The sequence below is a fragment of the Adiantum capillus-veneris genome, chromosome 17 (assembly GCF_014529385.1).
Source record: "Adiantum capillus-veneris isolate H3 chromosome 17, ASM1452938v2, whole genome shotgun sequence".
Taxonomy (NCBI): Eukaryota; Viridiplantae; Streptophyta; class Polypodiopsida; order Polypodiales; family Pteridaceae; genus Adiantum; species Adiantum capillus-veneris.
In genome coordinates this window covers 47492429-47518901 of record NC_140947.1, presented here as the reverse complement: position 1 = coordinate 47518901, position 26473 = coordinate 47492429, and the positions used below count along the sequence as shown (strand labels likewise).

General features: G+C 43.6%; 1 protein-coding gene across 2 annotated transcripts in view; it reads left to right on the top strand.

The window, feature by feature from the left end:
- LOC147437190 (uncharacterized) overlaps positions 1 to 26000 on the top strand; it is a 55918-nt gene extending 29918 nt beyond the window's left edge. The window contains exons 2-13 of one of the 2 annotated variants that reach the window (XM_086486788.1): positions 14907 to 14969; positions 15134 to 15196; positions 15277 to 15352; positions 15501 to 15578; positions 22327 to 22427; positions 22567 to 22640; positions 24722 to 24812; positions 24890 to 25053; positions 25198 to 25240; positions 25335 to 25400; positions 25488 to 25580; positions 25652 to 26000. In XM_086486788.1, coding sequence (XP_086342914.1) covers positions 14907 to 14969; positions 15134 to 15196; positions 15277 to 15352; positions 15501 to 15578; positions 22327 to 22427; positions 22567 to 22640; positions 24722 to 24812; positions 24890 to 25053; positions 25198 to 25240; positions 25335 to 25400; positions 25488 to 25580; positions 25652 to 25723 — 984 coding nt within the window. In that variant the 3' untranslated portion in view covers positions 25724 to 26000. The remainder of the gene's footprint in view (positions 1 to 14906; positions 14970 to 15133; positions 15197 to 15276; positions 15353 to 15500; positions 15579 to 22326; positions 22428 to 22566; positions 22641 to 24721; positions 24813 to 24889; positions 25054 to 25197; positions 25241 to 25334; positions 25401 to 25487; positions 25581 to 25651) is intronic. The other variant, XM_086486789.1, reaches the window with a different exon arrangement.
- The last annotated feature ends 473 nt before the right edge of the window (positions 26001 to 26473 follow it).

Genomic DNA, 26473 nt, shown 5'->3' with positions numbered 1-26473 from the left:
ACACACAGGATTTGCATGATTATGAGAAGCATGATGAATTGAATCACAATGATTTGCATGATGATTTGGATGACATTGACAAGCATGACGATTTGCATGATCAAGATGTGATTTCTCACAAGCATGATGAGTTGCATGAAGATGATGTGATTGTTCACAAGGATGATGTGTTAGTGGATGCTTTTTTTAGCGAAGCTAACCTCGTTGTAGATTCGATCAATCACGAAGAACCGATCTTGGCTTTCGAGTCGAGGTCTAAAGAACCCCCACAGGACGATTTGATCAATCAGAATGAACCGATCTTGGCTCTCGAGCCTAGGTCCAAAGAACCATCACAAGAAGTATTATGTGTTCGCATGATTGATACGCACGCATTGTTCGAGTGTTTCATTCGTGATTGTTTCTTGTACCATAGTCAGCGTCTCTATGTGATCTCTTTTCCTAGGCATGACATATTGTACGTTGAGCACGTTTCACTCATGAATGAGCACGAATGTATGCGGATTGTTCATGAAAAGCTGAAAAGTATGCATTCAAGGAAGTCACATTCTATGTCTCTTCCTTGGCATGACTCAGTTGTAGAAAGAGCACATGAAAGTATGAGCACTAAGCATGGGCATTTCCGTTGTGAATTGCCACAGTTGATTGATTTAGATCAGAAAGACAAGATTCGATCTCATGGTTTGCGTGTGCGTGGTGAACGGTTTGGCACTCCGTCTCTTTGTTCATCTACATTGCATGCATAGTCTTTGAGGAAGACAAGATTTTTTCCAAGTCACTTTACATGGAATAGATATGTTCATGTTTTTGTGTTGGAAGTGGTTTCAGGAATTTTCAGCCATGGAGATTCTTGAAAAAGAAAGAAGCAGGACTCTAGACACAGTTGAAGCATCGAAGGAGCCACAGAAGACTTTGTGTCGCATTCGGCGCGGCCCAAAGAAGCAAGCGTTGTAGACCTTTATGAAGTTTAAGTACCGCACGACCCACCCATTAGAGTGGGCCGGCGAAGAGTCCCTTCCAGGATTTCGGATGCTATTGGCGATCTCCCTCGACGCCATACAGTTCGGTACCAGTACCTCACTTTGAAAAGGAGGGGATGTCACGTGACACATCCAACCCTATGTGTCCATGGACAAGCTACAGCATGATCACGGTTCAGTCAGTCCAGTCAGTCTAGATTAGAAGTGATCTGGCACTTTTGTGAGTCTATTCGTAGATCGTGCATGCCCAGTTACTTAGTGTAGATGCATATCCTCTGGTTGCACACAGCATGATCATAAGCATTCCCATCAGAATCCTTCAGGGGAATTTTCCAGTGCATTTAGCCTATTTTACCTATTTTTGACATTTTTCACTTATTAATTTTAAGTGACTTTTGTTGGAAAGTAGGTAGGGCAAATTGAGTAAGTGTGTATATAAGCAAACCTAAACTAGCACTAAATGGCAGAAGAGGCAACAGGAGCCAAGCTCAGCAGGCAACTTCTCCAAGAAGAACTTGGTGGATTTCATCCAAGCAAGAAGAACCATTAGACCCTTCCCCTAGCGTCTTCTCATCAGCAGATCATCGCTAGAAGCAAGCTCAGGCCTAGCGTTTTGCATCAGCATCATCGTCAGCAGGAACTCAGACCTAGCGTTTTCTGCAAACTTTCATACATAGCGTTTTTGCATAGCTTTTCCTAGCGTTTTTGTAGATCATAGCGTTTGCAGTTTTGCAACGTTTTCAGCCACAGCAGTGTAGCGTTTTGAGCAATGAAAGACCTGCAAGTTCAGCCCTAGAAGAGTAGCAGATTCAGCTCGGAAAGACCATCAGTTTTCAGCCTTAAGAACCTCAGTTTTCAGCCCTAAACCAGCAGAATTTCAGCGACAAAGACCCACAGAAACAGCCCCCAAAATCAGCGTTTTTGGACTAGCCGCAGATTTCAGCCCATAGCGTTTTTGGACAGCAGTAGAAAGATTGCAGATTTCAGCCCTTAGGTCGGTCTCGTCATCACTGTCGTCATCGTCGACATAGCCTAGACTTGCATCAGTCCCATGCATTCAGTTTGTACCAGTTTGTGCAATCATAATTAGACCACTCTCGCCGATGAGAGTGGGGCCTTCGGAGGAGGGTTTTACAACGTCTCTGGTGTCGTATCTCTCTTCTCTCTCTATCTCTCAGTCTCATACACTTGCACGCACAATGTGCATTCACTTTGTTTGTGATTATAGCACTCTATCATTAAGAACGGAAGGCTCTACCTTCCATAAGAACAAAAGGAACCTTGAGCACGGTTCGGAGCACTCATCTTGAGCAAAGCGCAAACATTCATTCCGCTGCACCTAATAGCAACGCTTGCTTCTTTGGCCGCGCCGAAAGCGACACAAAGTCTTCTGAGTCTCCTTCAATGTTTCCACTTCTTCTATGGACGTAGGTCCACCTTCTTCAAGAATCGCCGAGGATGAAAATTCTTGAAACCACTTCTAACACAAAAACATGAGCATACCTATTCCATGTAAAGTGATTGGAAAAAATCTCGTCTTCTTCAAAGACTGTGCATGCAATGTAGATTAACAAAGCGACGGAGTGCCAAACCGTTCACCACACACACGCAAACAATGAGATCGAATCTTTCTCTTTTGATCTAAAGCAATCAACTGTGGCAATTCACAACGGAAATGCCCATGCTTGGTGCTCATACTTTCATGTGCTCTTTCTACAAATGTGTCATACCAAGGAAGAGACATGGAATGTGACTTCCTTGAATGCATACTTTTCAGCTTTTCATGAACAATCCGCATACAGTCGTGCTTATTCATGAGTGAAACGTGCTCAACGTACAATATGTCATGCCTAGGAAAAGGGATCACACAAAGACGCTAACGAAAATACAGGAAACGGTCTAGTACTCCGCACACAAACACAAGGGACTCTTTACTTCACTTGAAAGAACTGAACTGAGTTGAAAGAACTGAACTGAGCTGAAAGAAAGAGAGACGACGAGGGAGAGAAAAGAGACGACACAGGGATGTCGGGTCCCAACCCTCAAGGGCCCCCTTGGTCTGTTGCCAGAGCAAGTACTTTCTTTATTCTTGCACAATGCTACTACAATGACTAAATGCTGAGATGCTGATGCTAATGGGTACTGACACTACTGATGCTGGGTACTGGGTACTAAGGTACTGAAGGGGTACTGAGGTTCTATGTCGAAGATGATGATGTCGACGACGGGTTCTGCGGGTTCTATGTCGAAGACGGGGAGGTCGATGACGAGGTCTATGTCGAAGATGATGAAGTCGACGACGAGGTACTAAGGGTCTTTGTCGATGACGATGAAGTCGACGACGGTACTGTGTCGAAGACGGTGAAGTCGATGACGGTTCTGTGTCGAAGACGGTGATGTCGACGAGGGGGTCTATGTCGAAGACGATGATGTCGACGACTGGTTCTGCTGGTCTATGTCGACGACGATGATATCGACGACGACGACGATGGTTACTGTGACGATGACGATGACGATGATGGTGTCGTTGTCAAGTTAGGGACTGCGATGATGATGACGAAGGTGTCGTTGTCAAGCCCTGGATCTGCGATGACGATGACGAAGGTGTCTTCGTCAAGATAGGGATTGCGATGACAATGACGATGTCGATGACGACGATGGTGTCGACGATGACGTTGTCAAGGCTGAAAACTGAAAACGTTGGGCTGTCTGCTGAAAACTGAAAACGAAGGCTGATCTGGGCCTTCTTCTTGAGAAAACGCTAGGGCTCCTGTTGAGGTGTTGCCTGACTGCTGGGTGCCTGCCTCCTTGTGTCCTTGCTTCTTCTGCTTCTTCTGAGTGCCCAATGGGTTTCTTTTATAGATTTTTAGCAATTTGCCCTACCTACTTCTTCTACAAACTTACAAAAAGAATTCCAAAAGTCACTTTTAATAAAATGACTTATAAGAGGTGGTTCGCGCGGTAAAATGCATGCATGATGAAATGATTGTTCTTGTGCAAGAGAGGGTATGCAAGTGTGACTGGCCTGGACATGCACGTCCTGCTAGAGGCTCACAAAGGTGCCAGGCTCAGTCCTAAGCTAAGACTCATGCTGGACTATGGCAGAAGCGTGTCCACGTGGTGCAAGTGAAGTGCGCACGTGACATCCCCCCTGGTTAAAAGTGAGGCACAGCTGCCGAACTTCTTTTTGTACTTCTGATGTTGACTGATGAATGCGTCTGATGCCGTGGATGCACAAACCAATGTAGATTCCTCCGAAACCAAGATCTGATGGTATTGCGGGTGATCTGGGTGCTGTGGGTACTGTTGGCGATGCAAACACAGTGTAAGGGTCACTGTCCAACCTTACTACGTTTGCCGAATATCAGCCTCGGCTCTATACCAGATAGTGCTGACTTTGCCTGCTGTAGCAAGAGCTGTTCCCCAAACACTGATTGTGGTGAAAACATTACCGGTGCTGATGGACTGAGGTGTGGTTCCGGAGTCCTTTCCAAAGGTTCAATGACGAGGGAAATGGATGCACGCTACATGCGAATGCGAATGCAGAAGAGGTTAGGGATCTTGTCTCCAACTCCTTCCATATCCGCATACAAAGCTAGGAGATCTCGGTACTCTAGATCTGGGTTCTCGTGTATCCGATGTCTATCTTCTTTCAAAGACATGGCAATGAAGATGGAATCTGGTAAATCCATGGTCGGGACTCAAAGATACTTCAAGGAAAAAAAATTGGGAGAGGTTCCCTTGGGTTCTTGGGCTCGATGGTTCTTCTTGGGTTCCTTGGGGTTCTTGGTTCTTGAGGTTCTTCTTTAGGTTCTTGATGTTGAGTTTGCGAAGCCGAAACACGCACAGAGCGCTGATACCATCTGTAAGGTGCAGCGGAAGTGAATGTTGAACTTTGCTCAAGATGAGTGCTCCGGACTATGCTCAAGGGTTCCTTTTACTTACAGAAGGGAGAGCCTTCCGTTCCTTTAATGAGAGAGTGCAATTGACACAGACAAAGTGGATGAACACTGTGAATGAAGGTGCATGAGACTGAGAGATAGAGAAGAGAATACGACACCAGAGACGTTGTAAAACCCTCCTCCAAAGGCCCCACTCTCTATGGCGAGAGCGGTCTACTTATGATTGCATAAATCTCTACAATGCTTGGACTTGCCGACGATGTCGACGACGATGAGGACGACGACGAGACTGACTGAAATCTGAAAATGCTAAGGGCTGAAATCTGCAAATCTTTATCTGCTGAATTCTGACTCTATGTCGATGGCGACGATGCGACGATGACGCGCTGAAATAGCAGATGCTGAAATCTGCGTTTTCTGGGCTGAAACTGTAAACTTTGCGGAATCTGACCGTGCGGCGAGGATCTGCTGCGCGAAGGTGAGATCTGCGAGGTTCGGGACTTCTTCTGCGATGTCTGACTGCTGAAAACTGAAAACGCTGGTTCTAGGCTGAATCTGTCGCGAAGATCTGCAAAAACACTGAGGTTGATCTGCAAACCAAAAACGCTAGGGCTGAAAACTAACCTTGCGGGGAAATCTGCTAACACTAGGAAATTTGCTGTGTTGTTGTGGGAATCTGCTAACGCTAGGGCTGATCTGTTGTCTACTGTCGTCGGGAATCTACAAGTGCAAAAACGCTGGCTGATCTGGTGCAAAAACGCTAGGCCTTCTGTTGAGAGAAAACGCCAGAGTTGTCGCGGGGGTTGGTCTTGCTGAGAAGTTGCCTGTTGAGCAAGGTGCTCCTGCTGCCTCTTCTGCCAGAAAGTGCTAGCACTAGGTTTTTATTTATACAAACTTAACAAAATTGCCCTATCTACTTTCCAACAAAAGTCACTTAATAAATAAGTGAAAAATGTCAAAAATAGGGAAAATAGGTCTATGCACTGTAAAAATGCTCTTGATGGGATCTGATGGGAATCTGATGTTCATGCTGTGTGCAACCAGAGGATATACATCTAATCTAAGTGTCTGGACATGCACTGTTTGCGAACAGACTCACAAAAGTGCCAGATCACTTCCTATTCTAGACTGACTTGACTGAACTGAACCCTGATCATGTTGTAGCTTGTCCACAGACACATAGGGTTGGATGTGTCACGTGACATCCACTCCATTTCAAACAAATTTCAAACAAAGCTTCAAACAATAATTTCTCAAACAAAGTTCAAAAGTATCTAACTATAGAACAACTAGAGAGTTCATTTAGGGTTTTGTTCGGACAACGGAACTTTGAGGACGACAGGCTTGCCCTTCTGCATCAAAGTGACGGTTCGGTTCCGAACTTGGAGAGTCGCATCATTCTTGTCATGCCAAGGTATGCCTAATAGAACGTCACAAATTGCCCAACTTCATAATGTGGAAATCGGCTTTTCCATGATAATCTTGGATAGTCACTGGAAGAGCACCAATGAGTGGTACCACTTTCTGAGTTTGCCTTGTGGCTAGCTCAACTTCAATTTCTCCACCCTCTGCTTCATAATCAAAGTCCATCTGCTTTAAGAATTGTGGATGGATGAAGTTCTCTGTAGCTCTTGGGTCAAAGAAAATTAGGGCTTTCAAACCGTTGACTTTGCCATATGCTCGACACAATTCATTTGTACTTTCAAGGCGTATGCCATAGATGTCAGGTACTAATCCAATGGCCGGTTTAGCTCGTTTGACTGGAGGTGGTCCTGGGTTTCTGTCGACCGTCGACGCGGGAGTCGGCTCCGCGGGTCTGTCAGTGCGTTGGGGACAACCAAAATAGTTATGTCCTGTTTGAAAGCATCCAAAACATCGGCCTTCTTGTAGTAAGGTGTCTCGTTGTTGAGGTGTCAAATGAGGCCTTTGTGGTTGACTTTCACGAGACTCTCGAGAATTTGTTCTTTGTTGGCCAGAGTTGTGGTTAGTGGCCGGAGATTCTTCTGTGGTAAACTCTAGCTTTCCCTTCATCAGTTTGTAGCCGACTGCGACATGGTCCATAAGTTCTTGCATGGTGGAGACTTGCTTGGATAGACAATATTCCTACAATGGTGATGGTAGTCCAATGGTGTATCGCTCGCATTGGGCCTCCAAGGGAATAGATGTAAAGAAGGACACCGGAAGGTACACGTCGAGAAACCTTTGGTTATATTCGTCCATGGTTTCGGTGGCAAGCATTTTCAAGTTACCCCACTGCCAAAATCCTGACTTCAAACATAGAAGTCATGTAACTACGTGTAAAAACTGTCTTGAAAGCTTGCCAGGTCCTTGGAGCATGCGGTTGTGTCGCGATTGAACTCCACCATTGCATAGCATTATCTTTAAGAAATCCCGCTGCTCGAGAAATCTTGGATTCTTTTGTATAGTTCTTTAAAGCATAGATGTTGTCGAATTGCTGTAGGAACTGCAATGCTTTCTTGCGATCTTTCATCCCGGAAAAAGTGTAAAATTTGTCTGTCGTGCCGCCATCTTTGAAATCTTTGGGTTGGTTAGGCGCATATCCCAGGTATGGATAATAAGGGTATCCATATGGGCTCCAACCATTGTAGCCTGGTGGCAGTGGCGGTGGTGGTGGGGGCAATGGAGGTTGTACTGGATCAGGGTCAGTGTAACAAACTGCTGATGTGTCAAAGCCCTTAAGAATGGAGTCAACTTGCAGATGTCGGCCGAGGGGCCTAAACCCTAAGAAGAACAAGTAACAGAAGAAGAAGTTTTACCAACTTATGGGGGCTGTCACAAGACGACTGTCACAAGACGGGCACCACATGCCAATAGAAAAGAACAGACTGAACAGACTTTTAGCACTTCAATAAAAGCAGAACTGAGAGAGAGAGAGACGACAGGCTACACGGAGTGGCGAAATTCCACCCCAGAGAGTATTGGCCCCAAACCTTGGCGCCCCTTTCGATATTTCTTTATATTGCATCAACACAGTACACGCCGGTACTCCAGACTCTGCACCTTCTCCAGGAAGCATGCCAGAGAATGAGCCCTAGCCTCATATTTAAAGGCCCTTGGCCTGAAAAGCAGTTATAGTAAGAAGCCTTTAGAGCTCAAAAGCTTCTGGTCCAAAAGCAAAGCCAAAAAGTTGCCAGCGTAAATCACAGAAATCCGTATAGCCTGCCACGTCATCAGCCAACGTAATTTTCAGAAATCTCCCTACTGTCCTTAGGGTTAGGGTTAAGGTTTCCAGAATTAGGGTTTCAGTAGTTAGGGTTTCTGGCAAAAATTAGGGTTAGGGTTTCTGCTCTCTGGTAACCACGTCATCACTTTGTGACACTTCTTCTGTTACTTGTTCTTCTTAGGGTTTAGGCCCCTCGGCTGGTAGCTTCGTTCTTTAGTAGGTCGACACGTCAGCAGTTTGTTACAGGGACCCCGTTCGATGGGGCCCCAAGTGACAAAGTATTAAAATAAAGCAAGACCTGCGCACACACAGAAACTGATGACGTGGCAAAATTTCAAAAATTGCGCTGACATAATGACGTGACAGGCTGTACGGATTTCTGCGTTTTTGATGACGTGGCAAGCTATACGGATTTCCGTGATTTACGCTGGCAGCTTTTTGGCTTTGCTTTTGGACCAGATGCTTTTAAGTTTGAAGGCTTTTTACTGTATACTGCTTTTTAGGCCAAGGGCCTAAAAATATGAGGTTAGGGCTCATTCTCTGGCATGCTTCTTGGAGAAGGTGCAGAGTTTGGAGTACCGGCTTGTATTGTGTTGATGCAATATAAAGAAATATCGAAAGGGACGCCAAGGTTTGGGGCCAATACTCTCTGGGGTGGAATTACGCCACTCCGTGTCGTGTGTCATCTCTCTCTTTCAGTTCAGTTGATATTGAAGTGTTTGAAGTCTGTTCTTTTCTATTGGAATGTGGTGCCCGTCTTGTGATAGTCAGATGGCTGCACCATATTCCTGGAAACTCCCCCGATCGGAACAAACGGCTGAGAAGGTTGCCGGTTAGAAGCTCTCGTACTTTCTGATGCCGGAGGAGGAGGTACCACTTGAGGCATCAGAGGGGGTAACATGTAGTTCAAAAATTGTTAAAAACTTTGCAGCATCGGAAGATGTTGTGAAGCTCGTTGAGCAAAAACTGCAAATATTTTGTTGAATCCATGAATTCCAAGTCTTGGGTTCTTTATGGCTTATGCCCTGTAAGACACAGTGATGAAGACCGGAGCGCGCCCGATGCACGATGAAGTAAGGGTGGGAGTGGCTAACAGGTCCGGGTACCAATAGCACATCTCAAACCATGAGACAGGTGGGAATCCATGTAGCTCGGGCAAATCACAAAACCATCTTCAGATAGCTGTAGGAAGTTTTCTTTGTAGTCGGCCATCTTCGTGCCCAATTCTTGTGTAGGGTCTACCCATGTCCTCTTAGTGTCCAACTGTATAAGATCCTGGCGGATGATTTTATTAATCTCCGTTCGTGTGATTGCCAATGATGGAGCCTCAAGAGAGTATTGGAAGGGGGGTAATCTTTCCATACTGAACCCGTGTCTCTGAAACCACGAGGACAGTTGCGCATACCAGCATGATGTATCTCCTTTCATTGCTAATTGTCGAGAGGATTCGAGGGCCAATCTAGTATATCGACAATTATTTGTATCCCATAAACCATGTATAAAGGACATTGATCTGGTAAGAGCTTAAATTTCTATCGGAGGGGCAGCTAGTTCCGCTCGGGTAATTGCGTGTGGTACGGAGGCCTTGGCTCTAATCATTCGGGAAATCATAGATACCAAAGGTCTCTCCATTGACTTCCAATTATCTTGATCCACAGATGGTCCCCAAATCTGGACCCCATAAAGCATAGCCGAAGCCACCATAGTATCAAAGAGCCAAAGTTTTGTTCGTGGTTCCTGAAACTGCACTTGTGAACACATCCTCTCCAACCCTCCCAAGGCCGCAGAGGCTTTGGACAATCTAGTATCCGTTGCTTAATTAAGAGTAAACTTCGGTCCTGTAAATACCACACCAAGGTATGTGTATGCATCTGTGTACTCTACTGTATCATGGCCATATGCAAATGTAGGTGTCGATCTCCTAACTCACTGCGGTGTGGTGTTAAACACCATAACTTTGGTTTTACCCAAATTTACCGACAGTCTGTTGTCCTCCGCGAATTTATGTAATGTATCTAAGTGCCTCTGCATTCCATTTGGTGATTCTGCTATCAATACAATATCATCTGCATACAACAACAAAGGGATCCATGACCCTGCAAGTTGAGCACCTCTGTCACCCTCTCTATCAATTTAAACTAATACCTCATCTATATACATACCAAATAAAGTAGGGGACAATGGGCATCCCTGCTTTACTCCAACGGTGGAATGAACAATGTTGTAATCCCCTTCTGGAGTACGTACATAACCAGTTACTGACCCGTATAAGGCCATGATCCCCTAGATAATCTCTTTGGGGACCCCTAACTCTTGCATTCTGCACATCAATCTGGCCCTTGGTACTGTATCAAAAGCTTTTCGAAAATCCACAAAGCAACAATACATCCTTCTCCCGCTTGCTCTTCCTTCCTCAATAATGGCTCTGAGCGTAAGAATATGATCTAAAGTGGAATAACCCCTCTTGAATCCAGCTTGTCCTGTTGCCCTTATGCCCTCATTCTCTGCCCATCTACTCAATTTTTATTCCAGAATGGGTGCGTACGGTAGTTCCCGGGTATCATAGGATCCTGCGACTTGAAAATAGGTACGATAGTAGATAATTTCTAAGATTTAGGTAATACTTCACACATGACCCGATTAAACAGACGAGCAAGGACTTCTGAAAGTAGATCCCTTGCATTAATCAGATGTTCTGCTACTAAACCCTCATGATCATATGCTCTTCTTGTCTTCATCTTATCAATGGCTTTTTCCACCATTTTCGTAGTAAAGAAAGTACTAGTAGCAGGGCATGGCTCTAGCGGATCTGGTAATGGAGGCTGTCCAGATACCGTATATAATGATGTTACATATTGACCCCAAATCTCATGGGAAGTAATTGTCGGAGGCGATGAGTGCTCGTGAAATAAACGCCAGGCCTCATGTGAGTCCTGACTCAAGAAGAGTTGATATAAATCCTTCTCCAGTTTGGCTTGCGACGTACTATACGCCGAAGAGCAATCCGAGACTGCTTATATGTGATGATCCCAAGTGTAAGCTCTTTCTGGACCTGAGTTCTCGTCTCTCTGCATTCCTCGTCGTACCAACTGTTTTGAGGCATGTTCCTAGATCCTCTCTTCTGATCAGGCTGAGTATGTGGGTATGCCTCTTGTGCTGCTCCATGTAGTATCTGTGTTAGCTGAGAAGTAATCTCCTCTACAGTATATACTGGCTCGGCTGCCCACATCCTATTATAGATCTTTTCCACATAGACTGAATCAGTCTCTGGCGTGAAAGTATATCTTGTGTGTGTCTTCTTCCTTTGTACTTGAGAGGCATTGTATTGGAAGGAGATTGATAAGGTCAAGAGAGCATGATCCACTGCAATCCCAACCGGTCTGGGTCCCACCTTAAAGTCCTCGATACTAGAAATAAAGCTTGGTGAAGTCATGACATAATCCACTGTACTGGCCCCATGCCTGTGCGGGAAGCATGTGAATCCCCCAGATAAAGGGAAATTCTCTAGACCATTAAGTATGGCCAAACCATGTGTAGTTGCCATTTCCATGAGATGTCTCCCATATTCAGTGTGTTCTTTATCCTGTGAGTTTCTAGTAAGCCCCTCCTGTGATAAATCCACTTCTCTGAGCATTTCCTCAGAAGTATCATAGAATACTCCTTGAGAGTTGGCCGTTTTGGCATTAAAGTCTCCTAAGAGAACAATGTCTCCATTTCTAGAGAACTCCCATATGTCATTATTCAATATGGAGAAAGGGGACTATCCTTTAGGTGAGGAGTAGACTGATGTACTTGGAGGGAAGTAGCATATAGCGATACATAGAAATCTACCTGTCTCGGCTCTCATTCTCACCCACATATACCTTGCTTGTTCATCTTTCTTGATAATCTGTAGTAGTGGTTTCAGCTCCTCTTTAAATAAGACTGCTACTCCTCCTGAACCCCAGCTACCTCGCAGAGATCTCGTCTGGTCGACCAGCTGTTTCCTTCAATGTATGAAACGAGTAGCGCAGGAACGGAACCGTTAGTCATCTTACAAACATCAAGTTAGAATAATAAGATACAGGTTTCATAGGTAAGAAACATTTGGAAGTGTTTCTTTAGTTTCGGATGGGTACGAAGCGTGTTTCAAAGCAATAGTGGCTGGTACCATCCAAGTAGGTGTACAAGAGATAAGTGTAACAAGACAAGCACAAAGAAGCCCTTTGTCCCTAATAAAATCTTAGCAGATGACTCGAAACCCTAAATCCCCTCTCAGATGGTAGGTAAATAGAAATTCTAGGGATCTAGAGCCCATAGAGTGTGATGAAGGAATATGACAAGTCGGTTCGCCAATAACAAAGACGGCCACGACATCAAATGCACCCCTTAAGAGAAACTTGCGAGGCACTAGGATAGACAATCCTATCCACCAGTGGAAATTATGTAGACCTTGGAATTAGAACTGCCATTAGTGTCCGCTAAGCTTTGGAAGCCCATGTCAGCCGTAGAGGCTAGAGGTCCACCCCTTGTACACCATGTCGGGATAGCATGTGGCTGTGCCTCTCTTGGTAATGAGTCAAGCCAAACTGCTCCATAAAGCTCTCGATGCCAGAAGCCAACATAAAAGTGTTCCGTGACCAAGGTTCCCAAAGATGAACAACCTTTGCCTTGTTTGCAATACCACCCCACAAATCTGCACATTTGCTGTAGGTTCTTACAAGGAAGTTGAAGCAACTGCATGAGCTTGGTGTGAGTATGAAATTAGACGAGTGCTATACGTCCACATGTCTATGAGTGTATCCAATGAAGATGTATATTGGTGAAACAGGTGTATGAAGGCCGCAACTTAGTGAAAACAACTGCTTCAACAGAAACTAAATTTGATACAACACTAAAGGACTCAATCTTCTTCAAGCAATCCCTCCGAGTATGGCTTGATTCACCACACCTTTGAGGCAAATTGCCTTTTCTTGGAAGCTCACTAGATAGGATTGTTCTTTGCTCAGTACAACGTCCTTCTTCTCTAGATAATAAAGTCGATATCCCTCTCGGAAAGACTATTGTAGCCGACAAAAATAATCCTGTTAGACGTGGAGTCAAACTTCCCGCGTTGCTTCTTCGGTACACAGATGTAGGCATCGCTTTCAAAAATCCAAAATGAGAGACATTAGACTTTCTAGCAAAGTAAGCCTCAATGGAGTCTTCCTTGGAAACGAAGCTGTAGGAGACCGGCTGAGAGTATGAACTGTCGTCGCTACTGCCTCCGCCCACAAAGACTTCACCAGGTCTTTATGCTCGAGCATTGTCCTCACCATCTCCACCATAGTCCGGGTAAGAGGATATTGTATAGATTGATTGGAAGTCCTAAAGCTAAGCCCCTATCCATCTCATCTAGGTAAACAAAATGATCCTTAGTGAGGCCGTAGGCTTCCTTAATGTCATCTTCATCTTCTTGTGCATATAGTCATTTGTGCCAAGGGGTAAGCTTGTGCAAGTGGGATAGTATCTTCTACTGTGAAAGGAGTGGTCACTAAACATAGTAGACGTTCTAATTCCTCATAGTTCTTCTTACACACTAGGTCGATGGCAATATCCCACTCGATGAATAGAAGAGGAAAACACATTTGGCATACTTGAGAAAAGTCAAGAGAACATTGATCACCAAGTATAAAAGTGGATGACTCTGGTGAACTAGCTATATCTGTGAATATAAATAGATTTTAATTAGGTTCCTAATAATTCTAAGGTTGTTCAATATGTGTGATGTGACATTGTGAATCTTGTGGTCTTACTCTCGTTGCTAAATGGCTCTTGCTCTTTTGCTTTTTTGTTTTTTTGCTAGTGTAAGTATAAGGATATATATACATTCCTTGAGATTTGGAGGTTAAAAGGATAGGGAAGGAAGGTTGAGAGGGAATTCATAGGAAGATATATGCTAAGTTGCATTTGCCATTCCCCCCTTCCTTGGGTAGATTATACCTTTTAAAAAGATGTCATCATCCTTTGAAACCAGTTATTCTAGTTGGTAATAGGTGAGAACTTGAGCCAATAGTTTTCCACCACCTTAGGGGCCTCATCGAGTTGCAAGGGTGGTAAGGTACTCTCTCATGAACAAACTCGTAGTGTTTCATGAGGCAATAAATTTATGATGGGAGGCGTAGATTCTTTTGTAGCTTCGTGGGGATTGAGGGTGGTAGGTGGAGGTTGTGTGGAAGCTTCTAGTATCTACGTCGATGGATGAATTACATGAGGAGCTAGAAGCTGCATGTGACTCCCCCCTTCCTGAGCTAGGTGGAATAAATTGATCTCGCTTTGGAACCCAAACTAGCTCCAGAACAGGTGTGAATACTCTTTGATCTTTCCCTTCCATGGTCCTCAATCGGCTATGGAGTTAGAGGATTTGACTTACATGGTTCTGTAGGCGAGAGGAGACCGAAAAAGAGCCAATATGGGGTCAAGACAGGAGTTTAATAGAGCTCCTACAGCTGTGTTTGGACTTGAGAGCAGCTCAAAGGAAGTGGTTCTCTTATCTCACAAAGGATTGTAAATGTACTCCATTGCAGTACAGGTAGGCTACATTTTCAGTTAATGTCTCTGAACATCTTGTTGCTAATTTGTATCAATCTGCATAGCTTTACTGAATATGAGAGTGTCTGGTCCAAAGTAATGCATTTGTCAGAGGCATTTGCTAACTGACCTCATGCGCTTATTTCTATTCAATGGTATGGATAAAGACATGCCTTGTTGTGTTTCCTAATTAATGTACCGTATTTTCTGTTTGATGTCTGTTCCATTCACTATAATGTGTAATTTACAGCCACTCTATTGTGAAAAAGTTAACAACCCTTTCTTGTGCAGGCCTTTGATAACAAGTCTTGCTGCGTCTTCTTTGCATCAGGAACTCACGTCTACCAAGCAAAGGTATGACATGGCTATGTGAATTATTGAAGAAGGTTCAAGGTGCAAGGGAAGTTTACTTTTGATTTAACATAGTCAAGGTGTACATGACAAGTGCAAACTTTTGGTGTCTTAATTTCTTTTGTGTTTTACAAAGTAAATTCGCTAAGCATCTTTTCACACAGCAGTTAGAGTTGAATGATGGAGTTCTACAAGGAAAAGATAGTCTTGTGATACCAACAGATTTGCAGGTCATTTGAACCTAAAGTTTCTCTCTTGTGTGCTGTAAGTGGGTAAAATTGTCATTCTTGTTGTCTGAAATGAAGTGCAGATGGCCGAGGTGAATCAGCTCAAATTCTCCCCACATCGCTCAGAAATCCAATCAGTCTCTATCTCAGAGCCAATTTGTGAGTTTGAAGCCTTGTTTTGCAATCACACATTGCATGCATGTGTGATTGTGTATTTTGTGGTGCTTTGGTAGAGATAGTTGCTTTTCTCTCTTTGGAGCTGGAGGATTGTGCTACTCATCAAAATTCATTGAGCGAAGTTTTGTAGGTGATGGCAGTGTTCTTTTGGGAACAGTGGATTCATTTGGTCGAATTGTGGTCTCTTGTGTGGGCTTGGTGGACAGAAGTAGGTTACCTTCAAGCCAATCAAAGTGCTTTCATGGAAAACAAGTTCTTTCGTTCTGAAACTTGCTGAGGATAGATTTACGTACATGGATAGTTCCTTTTGACATTATCAGGAATTTGCACGAGATTCATGAGTCTAAATCTGTTTTTGGGAGATTCATGAGTCTAAATCTGTTGATCAAACTTGACATTTATTCTCCTCATAGTTTTGGCTAGAGTAGGAGCCCAGACCGATCATCATCAGTGAAAGCAGTTATATCAAATGAGCAACCGAGCTAGGCTGGGACAGAAATGAAGAAGCTTCATGTCTGTGATGATCAGAGAACTTCTATTAGAGTGCCAAGATTGGGTAGTTGAAGCTATGAAATCTTTGAATGTTATACAAAGAAGAAAACTGCTCGGGGTTCTTGCTTTAAAGTAAGCAATTGCTATGTTGTACCTACCACACTTAGGGTTTTTGCCTGAGCTCCCGTAGGACTATTTTGAAGCTCGTAAGGCCTACAGAAGCCTTCATGAGGAAGACCAAGGGAGTGAAATTGATCCCCCTGTTACTTGGGGTCGCTGAGATGTCATATCACTGCATGAGGGTATAAATATATCATGATCTTGGTCTTTTTATTGTGAGGTGTCAATTTTCATGGGAGAGCTAGGGTGACTATATGAAAACTGTGAAGTGCTGTCACACCGTCACTTTCTAGACGTGTGTCCTTTCCTTTGCTATGTGACATAAGCTATATCACTGCAGCAGGGACCTGTTCGCAGTAGAGAGAGAGAGAGAGAGGACTGCTGCCCTGCGCGTCGTCCACAGCTAGAGGAGCTACCTGTTGTCCTGCGCGTCGTGCACAACCAGAGAGAGAGAGAGAACCTCGATTGCAACCCGCTTCGCACACAAGCCCTCTCCCTCTACGACTTCCTACGCGTAGCAAGTCCCCGACACCCTTCCTTCATCTACGCGTAGAAAGACAAAGATCTCCTACGTTAATGTTTAAAGGTTTTTAAGCTTTGAAATAAACTTTTAAAGCTTAAAGGTTTTTAAGCTTTAAAATAAAGCTTTAAGTTTGCCTCACTCTGAGTCCTTCACCCTAGCACCCTACCCCACGTTTGTGGCTCGGGTTCGATGGATCCGCCTACCGAAGGGGAAGGGCCGGGTGTAGATAGCTACACCACCCCAAAAAAAACGACGGCTACTTTCAAACGGAGAAACAGAGATACTGTACTATCACCAGGATCCTTACAAGTTGGGAAAACCTCGAGGAGACATGATGAGCTACTGATGGAGAAGGTCCAGGTGATGCTCAAATCAGAGCTAAACTATATGAGGGATGACATCAGGAAGGAAATGCACGCGAACGCTGAGAGCTATAGGAACTCCATGTATGGAGACATGATGAGAGAACTAAGGAGAGAGATCCGGGGGATACAGAATGAGGAAATTCAGATCTTGAAAACGGAATTACGAAACCTAATCAAGGCTGAAGTAAATGTAACAGAATGCGTTATGCAAAAGAAACTCGATGAGGTAGTAGCAAGTTTTGAAGCATGGAGAACAAATATGGAAAAGCACATGGGGGAAAAAGATGCAATAATCGAAGAGCTAAAAGGAGAACTTGCGGCGTGCAAATCTGCAACTAAGGAGAAGGGAGACGACCAACCTTCGGTGCTGAAGGAGCTCGAGGACATGAAGGATCAGATGAAAGCTCTACGGGAAGGAGATGAACAAAAATCGAAAACGGCATCTTCATGGGCGGAACGACTTGTTAAGACACAAGAAAAGGTTGAGGAAGCAGAGAAATGGATTGAGGATGCGAAGATAGGAAAGGCCCAGATGCCTGAGACCACACCTACCTCCACCATTATTAATATGACCATTGAGGAAGAGCAGAAAAGGAAGAATCGGGCTCTGCATGTGCGGGTCACAAGAGTCAAAGACAAAGAGAATGTAGATGAAGAAGTGAGGGACTGCTACAACGCATGGGCATCACAGAGCCTACTCACACAAGTGCATGGAGAGTAGGCAAGAAAGGAATCGACGAGAAGGGAAACGTAAAGGATAGGGCACTTATTCTCCACTTCCCGAATATAGAAATAAGGAAAGAATTTCTAAAGAAGAGGCCAACTCTTAAGAAAACCGGTATTTTCCTAGGAGATGACCTTACAGTGGCACAAGTGGCACACATGCAAGAGTTGATGCCAGAGATCAGGGCAGCAAGAGAAAAGGGAAAAATGGCCTTTTATAGAGGAGGGAAAGTAGTGGTTCTGGAAAAGCGCTCATCATGACGGTGCGAGACCTATGGGGCGACGCTCCGGATAGCGGCGTGGAATTGTAATGGATCATATAGGCTAGATGTAGGTGCCTTTGAAGACAGTTTTAGGGACAGAGACATAGTTTTCTACTCAGAGACACACCAGATACCGGGACAGATTATGCCACATGTGAAGGGGTATTTATGGGAAACAGCTGGTCGACCAGACAAGAGATCTCTGCGAGGTAGCCGGGGTTCAGGAGGAGTAGCAGTCTTATTTAAAGAGGAGCTGAAACCACTACTACAGATTATCAGGAAAGATGAACAAGCAAGGTATATGTGGGTGAGAATGAGAGCCGAGACAGGTAGATTTCTATATATCGCTATATGCTACTTCCCTCCAAGTACATCAGTCTACTCCTCACCTAAAGGACAATCCCCTTTCTCCATATTGAATAATGACATATGGGAGTTCTCTAGGGATGGAGACATCGTTCTCTTAGGAGACTTTAATGCCAGAACGGCCAACTCTCAAGTAGTATTCTATGATACTTCTGAGGAAATGCTCAGAGAAGTGGATTTATCACAGGAGGGGCTTACTAGAAACTCACAGGATAAAGAACACACTGAATATGGGAGACATCTCATGGAAATGGCAACTACACATGGTTTGGCCATACTTAATGGTCTAGAGAATTTCCCTTTATCTGGGGGATTCACATGCTTCCCGCACAGGCATGGGGCCAGGCATGGGGCCAGTACAGTGGATTATGTCATGACTTCACCAAGCTTTATTTCTAGTATCGAGGACTTTAAGGTGGGACCCAGACCGGTTGGGATTGCAGTGGATCATGCTCTCTTGACCTTATCAATCTCCTTCCAATACAATGCCTCTCAAGTACAAAGGAAGAAGACACACACAAGATATACTTTCACACCAGAGACCGATTCAGTCTATGTGGAAAAGATCTATAATAGGATGTGGGCAGTGGAGCCAGTATATACTGTAGAGGAGATTACTTCTCAGCTAACAGAGATACTACATGGAGCAGCACAAGAGGCATACCCACATACTCAGCCTGATCAGAAGAGAGGATCTGGGAACATGCCTCAAAACAGTTGGTACGACGAGGAATGCAGAGAGACGAGAACCCAGGTCCAAAAAGAGCTTACACTTGGGATCATCACATATAAGCAGTCTCGGATTGCTCTTCGGCGTATAGTACGTCGCAAGAAAAGGGCATTTTTAGCCAAACTGGAGAAGGATTTATATCAGCTCTTCTTGAGTCAGGACTCACATGAGGCCTGGCGTTTATTTCACGAGCACTCATCGCCTCCGACAATTACCTCTCCTGAGATTTGGGGTCAATATGTAACATCATTATATACGGTATCTGGACAGCCTCCATTACCAGATCCGCTAGAGCCATGCCCTGCTACTAGTACTTTCTTTACTACGGAAATGGTGGAAAAAGCCATTGATAAGATGAAGACAAGCAGAGCATATGATCATGAGGGTTTAGTAGCAGAACATCTGATCCATGCAAGGGATCTACTTTCAGAAGTCCTTGCTCGTCTGTTTAATCGGGTCATGTGTGAAGGTTTACCTGAATCTTGGAAATTATCTACTATCGTACCTATTTTCAAGTCAGGGGATCCTATGATACCCGGGAACTACCGTACCATTATGGTGGGTCACACATTGACTCGACTATACGCATCCATTCTGGAACAAAAATTGAGTAGATGGGCAGAGAATGAGGGCATAAGGGCAACAGGACAAGCTGGATTCAGGAGGGGTTATTCCACTTTAGATCATATTCTTACGCTCAGAGCCATTATTGAGGAAGGAAGAGCAAGCGGGAGAAGGATGTATTGTTGCTTTGTGGATTTTCGGAAAGCTTTTGATACAGTACCAAGGGCCAGATTGATGCGCAGAATGCAAGAGTTAGGGGTCCCCAAAGAGATTATCTGGGGGATCATGGCCTTATACGGGTCAGTAACTGGTTATGTACATACTCCAGAAGGGGATTCCGACATTGTTCATTCCACCGTTGGAGTAAAGCAGGGATGCCCATTGTCCCCTACTTTATTTGGTATGTATATAGATGAGGTATCAGATTACATTGATAGAGAGGGTGATAGAGGTGCTCAACTTGCAAGGTCATGGATCCCTTTGTTGTTATATGCAGATGATATTGTATTGATAGCAGAATCACCAGATGGAATGCAGAGGCAGTTAGATGCATTACATAAATTCGCGGAGGACAGCGGACTGTCGGTAAATTTGGGTAAAACCAAAGTTATGGTGTTTAACACCACACCGCAGTGGGTTAGGAGATCGACACCTACATTTGCATATGGCCAAGATATAGTAGGGTATACAGATGCATACACATACCTTGGTGTGGTATTTACAGGACCGAAGTTTACTCTTAAGAAAGCAGCGGATGCTAGATTGTCCAGAGCCTCTGCGGCCTTGGGAGGGTTGGAGAGGATGTGTTCACAAGTGCAGTTTGAGGAACCACGAACACAACTTTGGCTCTTTGATACTGTGGTGGCTTCGGCTATGCTTTATGGGGTCCAGATTTGGGGACCATCTGTGGATCAGGATAATTGGAAGTCAATGGAGAGACCTTTGGTTTCTATGATTTCCCGAATGATTAGAGCCAAGGCCTCCGTACCACACGCGATTACCCGAGCGGAACTAGCTGCCCCTCCGATAGAAATTTAAGCTCTTACCAGATCAGTGTCCTTTATACATGGTTTATGGGATACAAATAATTGCCGATATACTAGATTGGCCCTCGAATCCTCTCGACAATTAGCAATGAAAGGAGATACATCATGCTGGTATGCGCAACTGTCCTCGTGGTTTCAGAGACACGGGTTCAGTATGGAAAGATTACCCCCCTTCCAATACTCTCTTGAGGCTCCATCACTGGCAATCACACGAACGGAGATTAATAAAATCATCCGCCAGGATCTTATACAGTTAGACACTAAGAGGACTTGGGTAGATCCTACACAAGAATTGGGCACGAAGATGGCCGACTACAAAGAAAACTTCCTACAGCTATCTGAAGATGGTTTTGTGATTCGCCCAAGCTACATGGATACCCACCTGTCTCATGGTTTGAGATGTGCTATTGGTCAGATTCGTACATCCTCACACCAGCTGGAAATTGAATTTGGCAGATTTAGGGGAATCCCACCCGAGAGCAGAATTTGCAAGTTATGCGGAATGGAGCCGGAGACAGAATTACACTACATATGCCATTGCACCGTATACTATGAGATACGTGGGCGTTTCCATTGCCTATTCAAAGAAGGCTTTGGATCTCTAGATAGAGTCATGCAATACCAAGATCAAAGGTGCTTAGGCCTGTACCTACTGGAACTACATCGGCACAGGGATAATCTAATGAGAAGACAAAGAGCACTACAGCCTCAGAGGCAGATCACAGATTTCTTCGGATCGAGAGAAGCAGGAATGGAAGGAGAAGCAAGAGGCCAGCAGCGAGCACAAAGGAGTACCCACATTCATACCAAAGGCACCCTCATTGACAGGGCGATTGAGCTTAGGACATCGAGACGACCACGACCGAGATGCAGAAGCACATTTCACCGGAGGAGACTACAACAAAGGATTAGAAGCATTCTAGCCAGACACCCAGAATGCTCCTAAGAAGTCTATCTAATACTTTGTATTTAGTTTTTCGCATTTATTTTCACACTTTCTCACTTTTCAGACATTGTAATAGATTCACCACTTTTGTATCAGTTTGGTCTCATAGGTCACTCTGGCCTTTTTGAAGACGTTAATATAACATTTCATTTCATTTCTCTCTCTCTCTCTTTCGCTCCCCCTCTTTATCGCGTGCACATGAGCTTCTCTCACTTTTGGCCTTTCGCCTTCATCTTGCAGACTTTGACACGTGTAAAGGGCACTCCCCTCCGCCATAGTATGTTAAATAGATGCCTCCAGTGAACTCCTTCCTCTTATGACCTGTTGGTGCCAGGTGGTGTTCATTCACACATGCATGTGGGTTTTCTAGCTCCCATGAAAACTATTAACTGTTTTCTTCATTATTTGTTTTCTTGTGTGCCTTGATTTTGTGTTTTGTTTAAGTGTTTAGCCCCTCTTATAATTCATAAGTTTAGATTTTTCTCACCTTATCAAGGTATATATAGCATATTTATAAAGATCACTTTTCACTTTATCTGAATTCTCCAGGGTAACCTCTCCTATTCCATCGCCCAAACGATAGTTATGCTTTACTGCATGGTAACCTTCATACTTTATGGCATGCCACTTTGGTTGCTTAGTATTAAAGCGAACAAATCATGATAGATTAATCAGAGTGTAAGAATGAACCCCAGACAAAGATTAACACCAATTCTTTTGGCATATAGCAATGATACTTAATCTGGTTGTCGTGATGATAATTTTTGAAACATGAAAAGTATGGGGGAGAGTTTCATTAACTGTTAGCTTGTTTTTAGGCATCCTGTCAGGGTCCACCTTCAGTGCGTGCCCTCGAGATGCTGGTGTGGGTGAAGGAGGATGGGCTGGACTTGCTTTTGTTCCATCACAACCTTCCTTGGTATTAACAGGTTTGCCTATTGGTTTTGTTAATGGGCTGCATGTAGTCTGAATTTATTAGCTGCCAAACCTTTGCAAAATACTAATTTGTGGGAGTACTGGAATCAGTTAAGATCACGCTCCTTTTTTGTGGTTAACAGATAGCAATTGCTCGCGGTCTGGCCAAGAGCATTGACCTTTATGATAAGGACTTGCATGTACGAAGTATGCACACGTAAGTCAAAGGTCCTTTTCTTGCGGTCCCAAAACACAAGCCATTGCAACAATTTCAAGCACATGCACGCCATGCCCAGGCTATCAATTTACTGTGTAATTGCTGAAATGCTGTGTCACTTGCATGTTATGGGGAAGTCTCACTTGTATTGCAAAGACATGAATGAAAAATTTTGTATGCTTATGATGGTTTTATCTTGTCATCAATTGCAGCACAAGATGATTTCCATGGATAGAGAATATAGTCGAGCAGTATCAATCTCTCTAGAGAAGCCGATCTGGGTGGGAATGTAGGTGTTGTAACACATTAACATTGAGATAAGGTAAAAGAAAGAAAGAAAGTTATGTTAATGTGCCTTCAGGGCAAAAATGGCCCAATCAAGTTACGGCTGATGATGATATCTCTCATTATAAAGTTTCACAAAAGTGAAGCATCATCTAATAGGAAAAGAGGAGCTCCTGAATGATTTTGGAGTTGTAGGCTCCTCTGTGAAGATAAATGTACAATTGGCATGTTGTAATCTTTGCTCAGCACAAAATTTCGATCAGCAAGTGCCTTGAGAGGGAGAGACCATTGAGTCATCATGCATTGCGCCTCCCATGGCAGGCAATGATTGCTCCAATCTGCTGATTGTGAGGAAGCTGATGGTACTCTATGGATGGCAATGACCCTGTCCGATGACGCTTCTTTAGAGAGACGTTGATAGAAACCAGACTCAATACAACCAAGGCAGCATAAACAGTTGCAGACTATGGCGAAACTCTTTATACAGGATGATATCTTCCTCATCACACAGTTCAATATGCCTTACAAAATTTGGTAGGTTGCTAGGTAGATAGAATTCTGATCACTCATCTGCATTAACTTTTAGCAATAGGTTCCACTCATCTCCACTAACAATAGAGTTTGTTATACTAAGAAGGAACTAGATGCCTCCTCAGAACTGCTTTTTACTGGATCAGAATTGCAACATTAGAATTATAAGGCTGGAGGTGCAGAGAATAGACGAAGGTTGCACTTCAGAAATCTTTGTAGAACTCTTTCAAATAGTTTGCAATTTGAAACAGACTCATCACTTGTTATTCTCAAAGCATGTCAGTCAATAAGAAAACACTTCTTCTCAAGCTGCACAAGAACAATCGTCATCCGAGACCTTATTAAAGAGTACACACAAAGAAAATTTGAAAAGAGTGCCTTATGCCTTCACGTAATGCATAATGCATTTATTGCAAGCAAAAGATGTATGTACACGCTGTACACGAAAGAGAAACCGGTTGGCATTATTGTATGCATACAATATTAGTGTATAACCGTCATAGTGTATAACTATCATTAGACATGCCCTCAACAATTGCATCTGACACATGTTTAGTTCATAAGTGAAGTGTCATGTACTTCAATTAAAAGTTACTGCATAGAAAACTTCTAGCAATAGAACTCTAATTCAGTGTGAATCTTTCAATGTATTTGTCTCTTCCATGTTGAATTCTTTATTTGTTTTGTGTGTTTGGCATTGTGACCTCTGTGTGGAGATCAAAATATAATGACCCAAAGGGTTGCATGTAGAATATTTCCACATTGGCGGCAAAATTTCAGATTTTTAGAAAGGTCAGCCTTCAGCCTTGTTTCAAGGCATCATGAGGAAACTATGTAGAGAGTAGCACGATGTGGAGATTTCCCTTCTCAAAGAGTATGCTCTTAGTGATTGAAGCAATGCCTGGAAGTAGCGACACTCTAATGAGTGTACTCCACAGTTAGAGCATCACTATCGAACTTCTGCTTGAAAACACATTTGTTATGGTATACAGCACATTCTTACCTTGTTGGCTCGCTTGGAAATGTACTGGGTTATATGCCCATACTATGGAAGTCAGAAGGTGCAAAATTTTACTCCTCATTGTTCTTTCCTACATCTAGAAACCTTCTGTGCAAAAATGATGGCACTAAAGTCTGTGAGAAGCTAGATGGGTGTAATGCAAGAAAGATGGAGATGGTTGAACTGAATTGTATATTGTAGTGGTCAGTCTCTTGCTCATATTAATTTTAAGCTTTTGTTACCTTTCGAATTGTGCCGATGCCAGGCTGCAACATCCTACAGCCATCACTTTCCTTGACATGCACATGCTTGGAAATGGGATGTACTCTTTGCTGGCTATCACGGAAGGTGCTCAGGTAGTAGTCAAACTAGAAGCTGGATATTGTTGTTCTCAAAGTGATTATCATGCTAATGTATTGTGGTGATGGTGCAGGTTAGTATCTGGGACCTAAGGGCACATGAAAGGGGTGGTTGTGTGCAACGCATACTAGGATCGGCCACACTGGACCCATTGTATGCACTGTGCACTTCAAAGGACAACATGCTCGTTGGTACCGGTGGAGCTGATCGCACTGCTGCTGTTTTTGATAAGAGAAAGTTAATATCAACTTTATGCCTAATGCCTATTCTTGTAGTTTTTGTTTGCAATCATGTTGTATATTGCTCGGCATCTCAAGCCATCAAAACTGATTGTTACTTCTTGAAAGATTTGTCTGAAGGTTTTGTATGTTTGGGTTTCAGGTGGACAGCTTTATCAAGGTGGACAAATTGTTTGAAGTACGAGGTATGCTGTGGGTATGGTGGTATTTTACTGCAGTTTACTCCCTTTGCAATAAGCTTAAAGCAGTCGTCCTTGTAACCATCTTTTCAATATTCAGATCACAGGGATGTCTTTCTCAGCTTTGGATTCAGATGTTCTTTATGTACATGGGCTAGACTATGAGGTCCAAAGTTTTACCCAAAAGTTTTCATCATAATGTGTTTTATAGGTGATTGAATTTAATCAGCCAAGTGTGTTTATTGATTTACAGGTAATTTGTGGGAGTTGGATACATGGATTAGCAGAGCATGAAAGGCGACATTTTGCTTTTCGTGGTGATTCAAGGTGGCTTGGATTGAGCAAGGTATTACTTGTGTACCACATGAGATGAGTTGGGGAAATGGAATCTTTGTTTATATGTTTTTTTGCAATCAGTGCTTTAATTCAGACATTCTAGCTGGATGGTGCGAGTCTGGGAGCATTTTTGTGGGAGAAGCAATAGCGTGAAAAAATATACTGCCTTTTCAATGTCGCAAGATTTCCTGTCACACGGATGCGGAAATTGAAGTTGGGGAAAGATTGAATGCTTCAAAAGCATCTGCTAAGTATGAACTTCTTTTGTACTTAAAAGCATCTATACTGTTCGATGTAAGCCACACTACATGTGCAGCATATCACAGCTCTTTGACCTGAAGAAAATGAAGCGAATTTGTTGTGGTGTGTGGTATTATATGTGTGTTTGGTGTTATCATTGGAAAATGTCTTTCCACAGCACCTTCAAATTCTTCATATTCAAAGCTCATTGTCTGGAATTATTGTAATAGACTTGGACACTCAAAGCCAAAGATCTAGTGCAAAACATGCGAAATTTAAAGAACTGAACAAAATTGAGAGAGATGACACAGCACGGTGGAGTTCCACGTCCAGGAGAATTGCTCTTAAGACTGGTGCCCCTCCTCGGTATTTTTTTATTATTATGCTTCACAAGATACAATGCTTGAGGGTCCTTGCTCTCTCCCTGCAGCGCTCCTACGCAAATCTACTAGAGAAGAAGGCCTTGGTGCACTTCTAAAGGTGCCTAGCCAAAAGCAATACTTGAAAAGCATGGAGTTTAATAGCATCATGTCCCAAAAGCTAGTGCCCTCTTGGGCTGTCCGTAGTCTATGACATGTCAGCATGTCAACGCGATTTGTGCCACAGTTCACAGAAGTCCGTACAGCTTCCCCTACCTTCCCTACAAGATGCACATGAGCATGA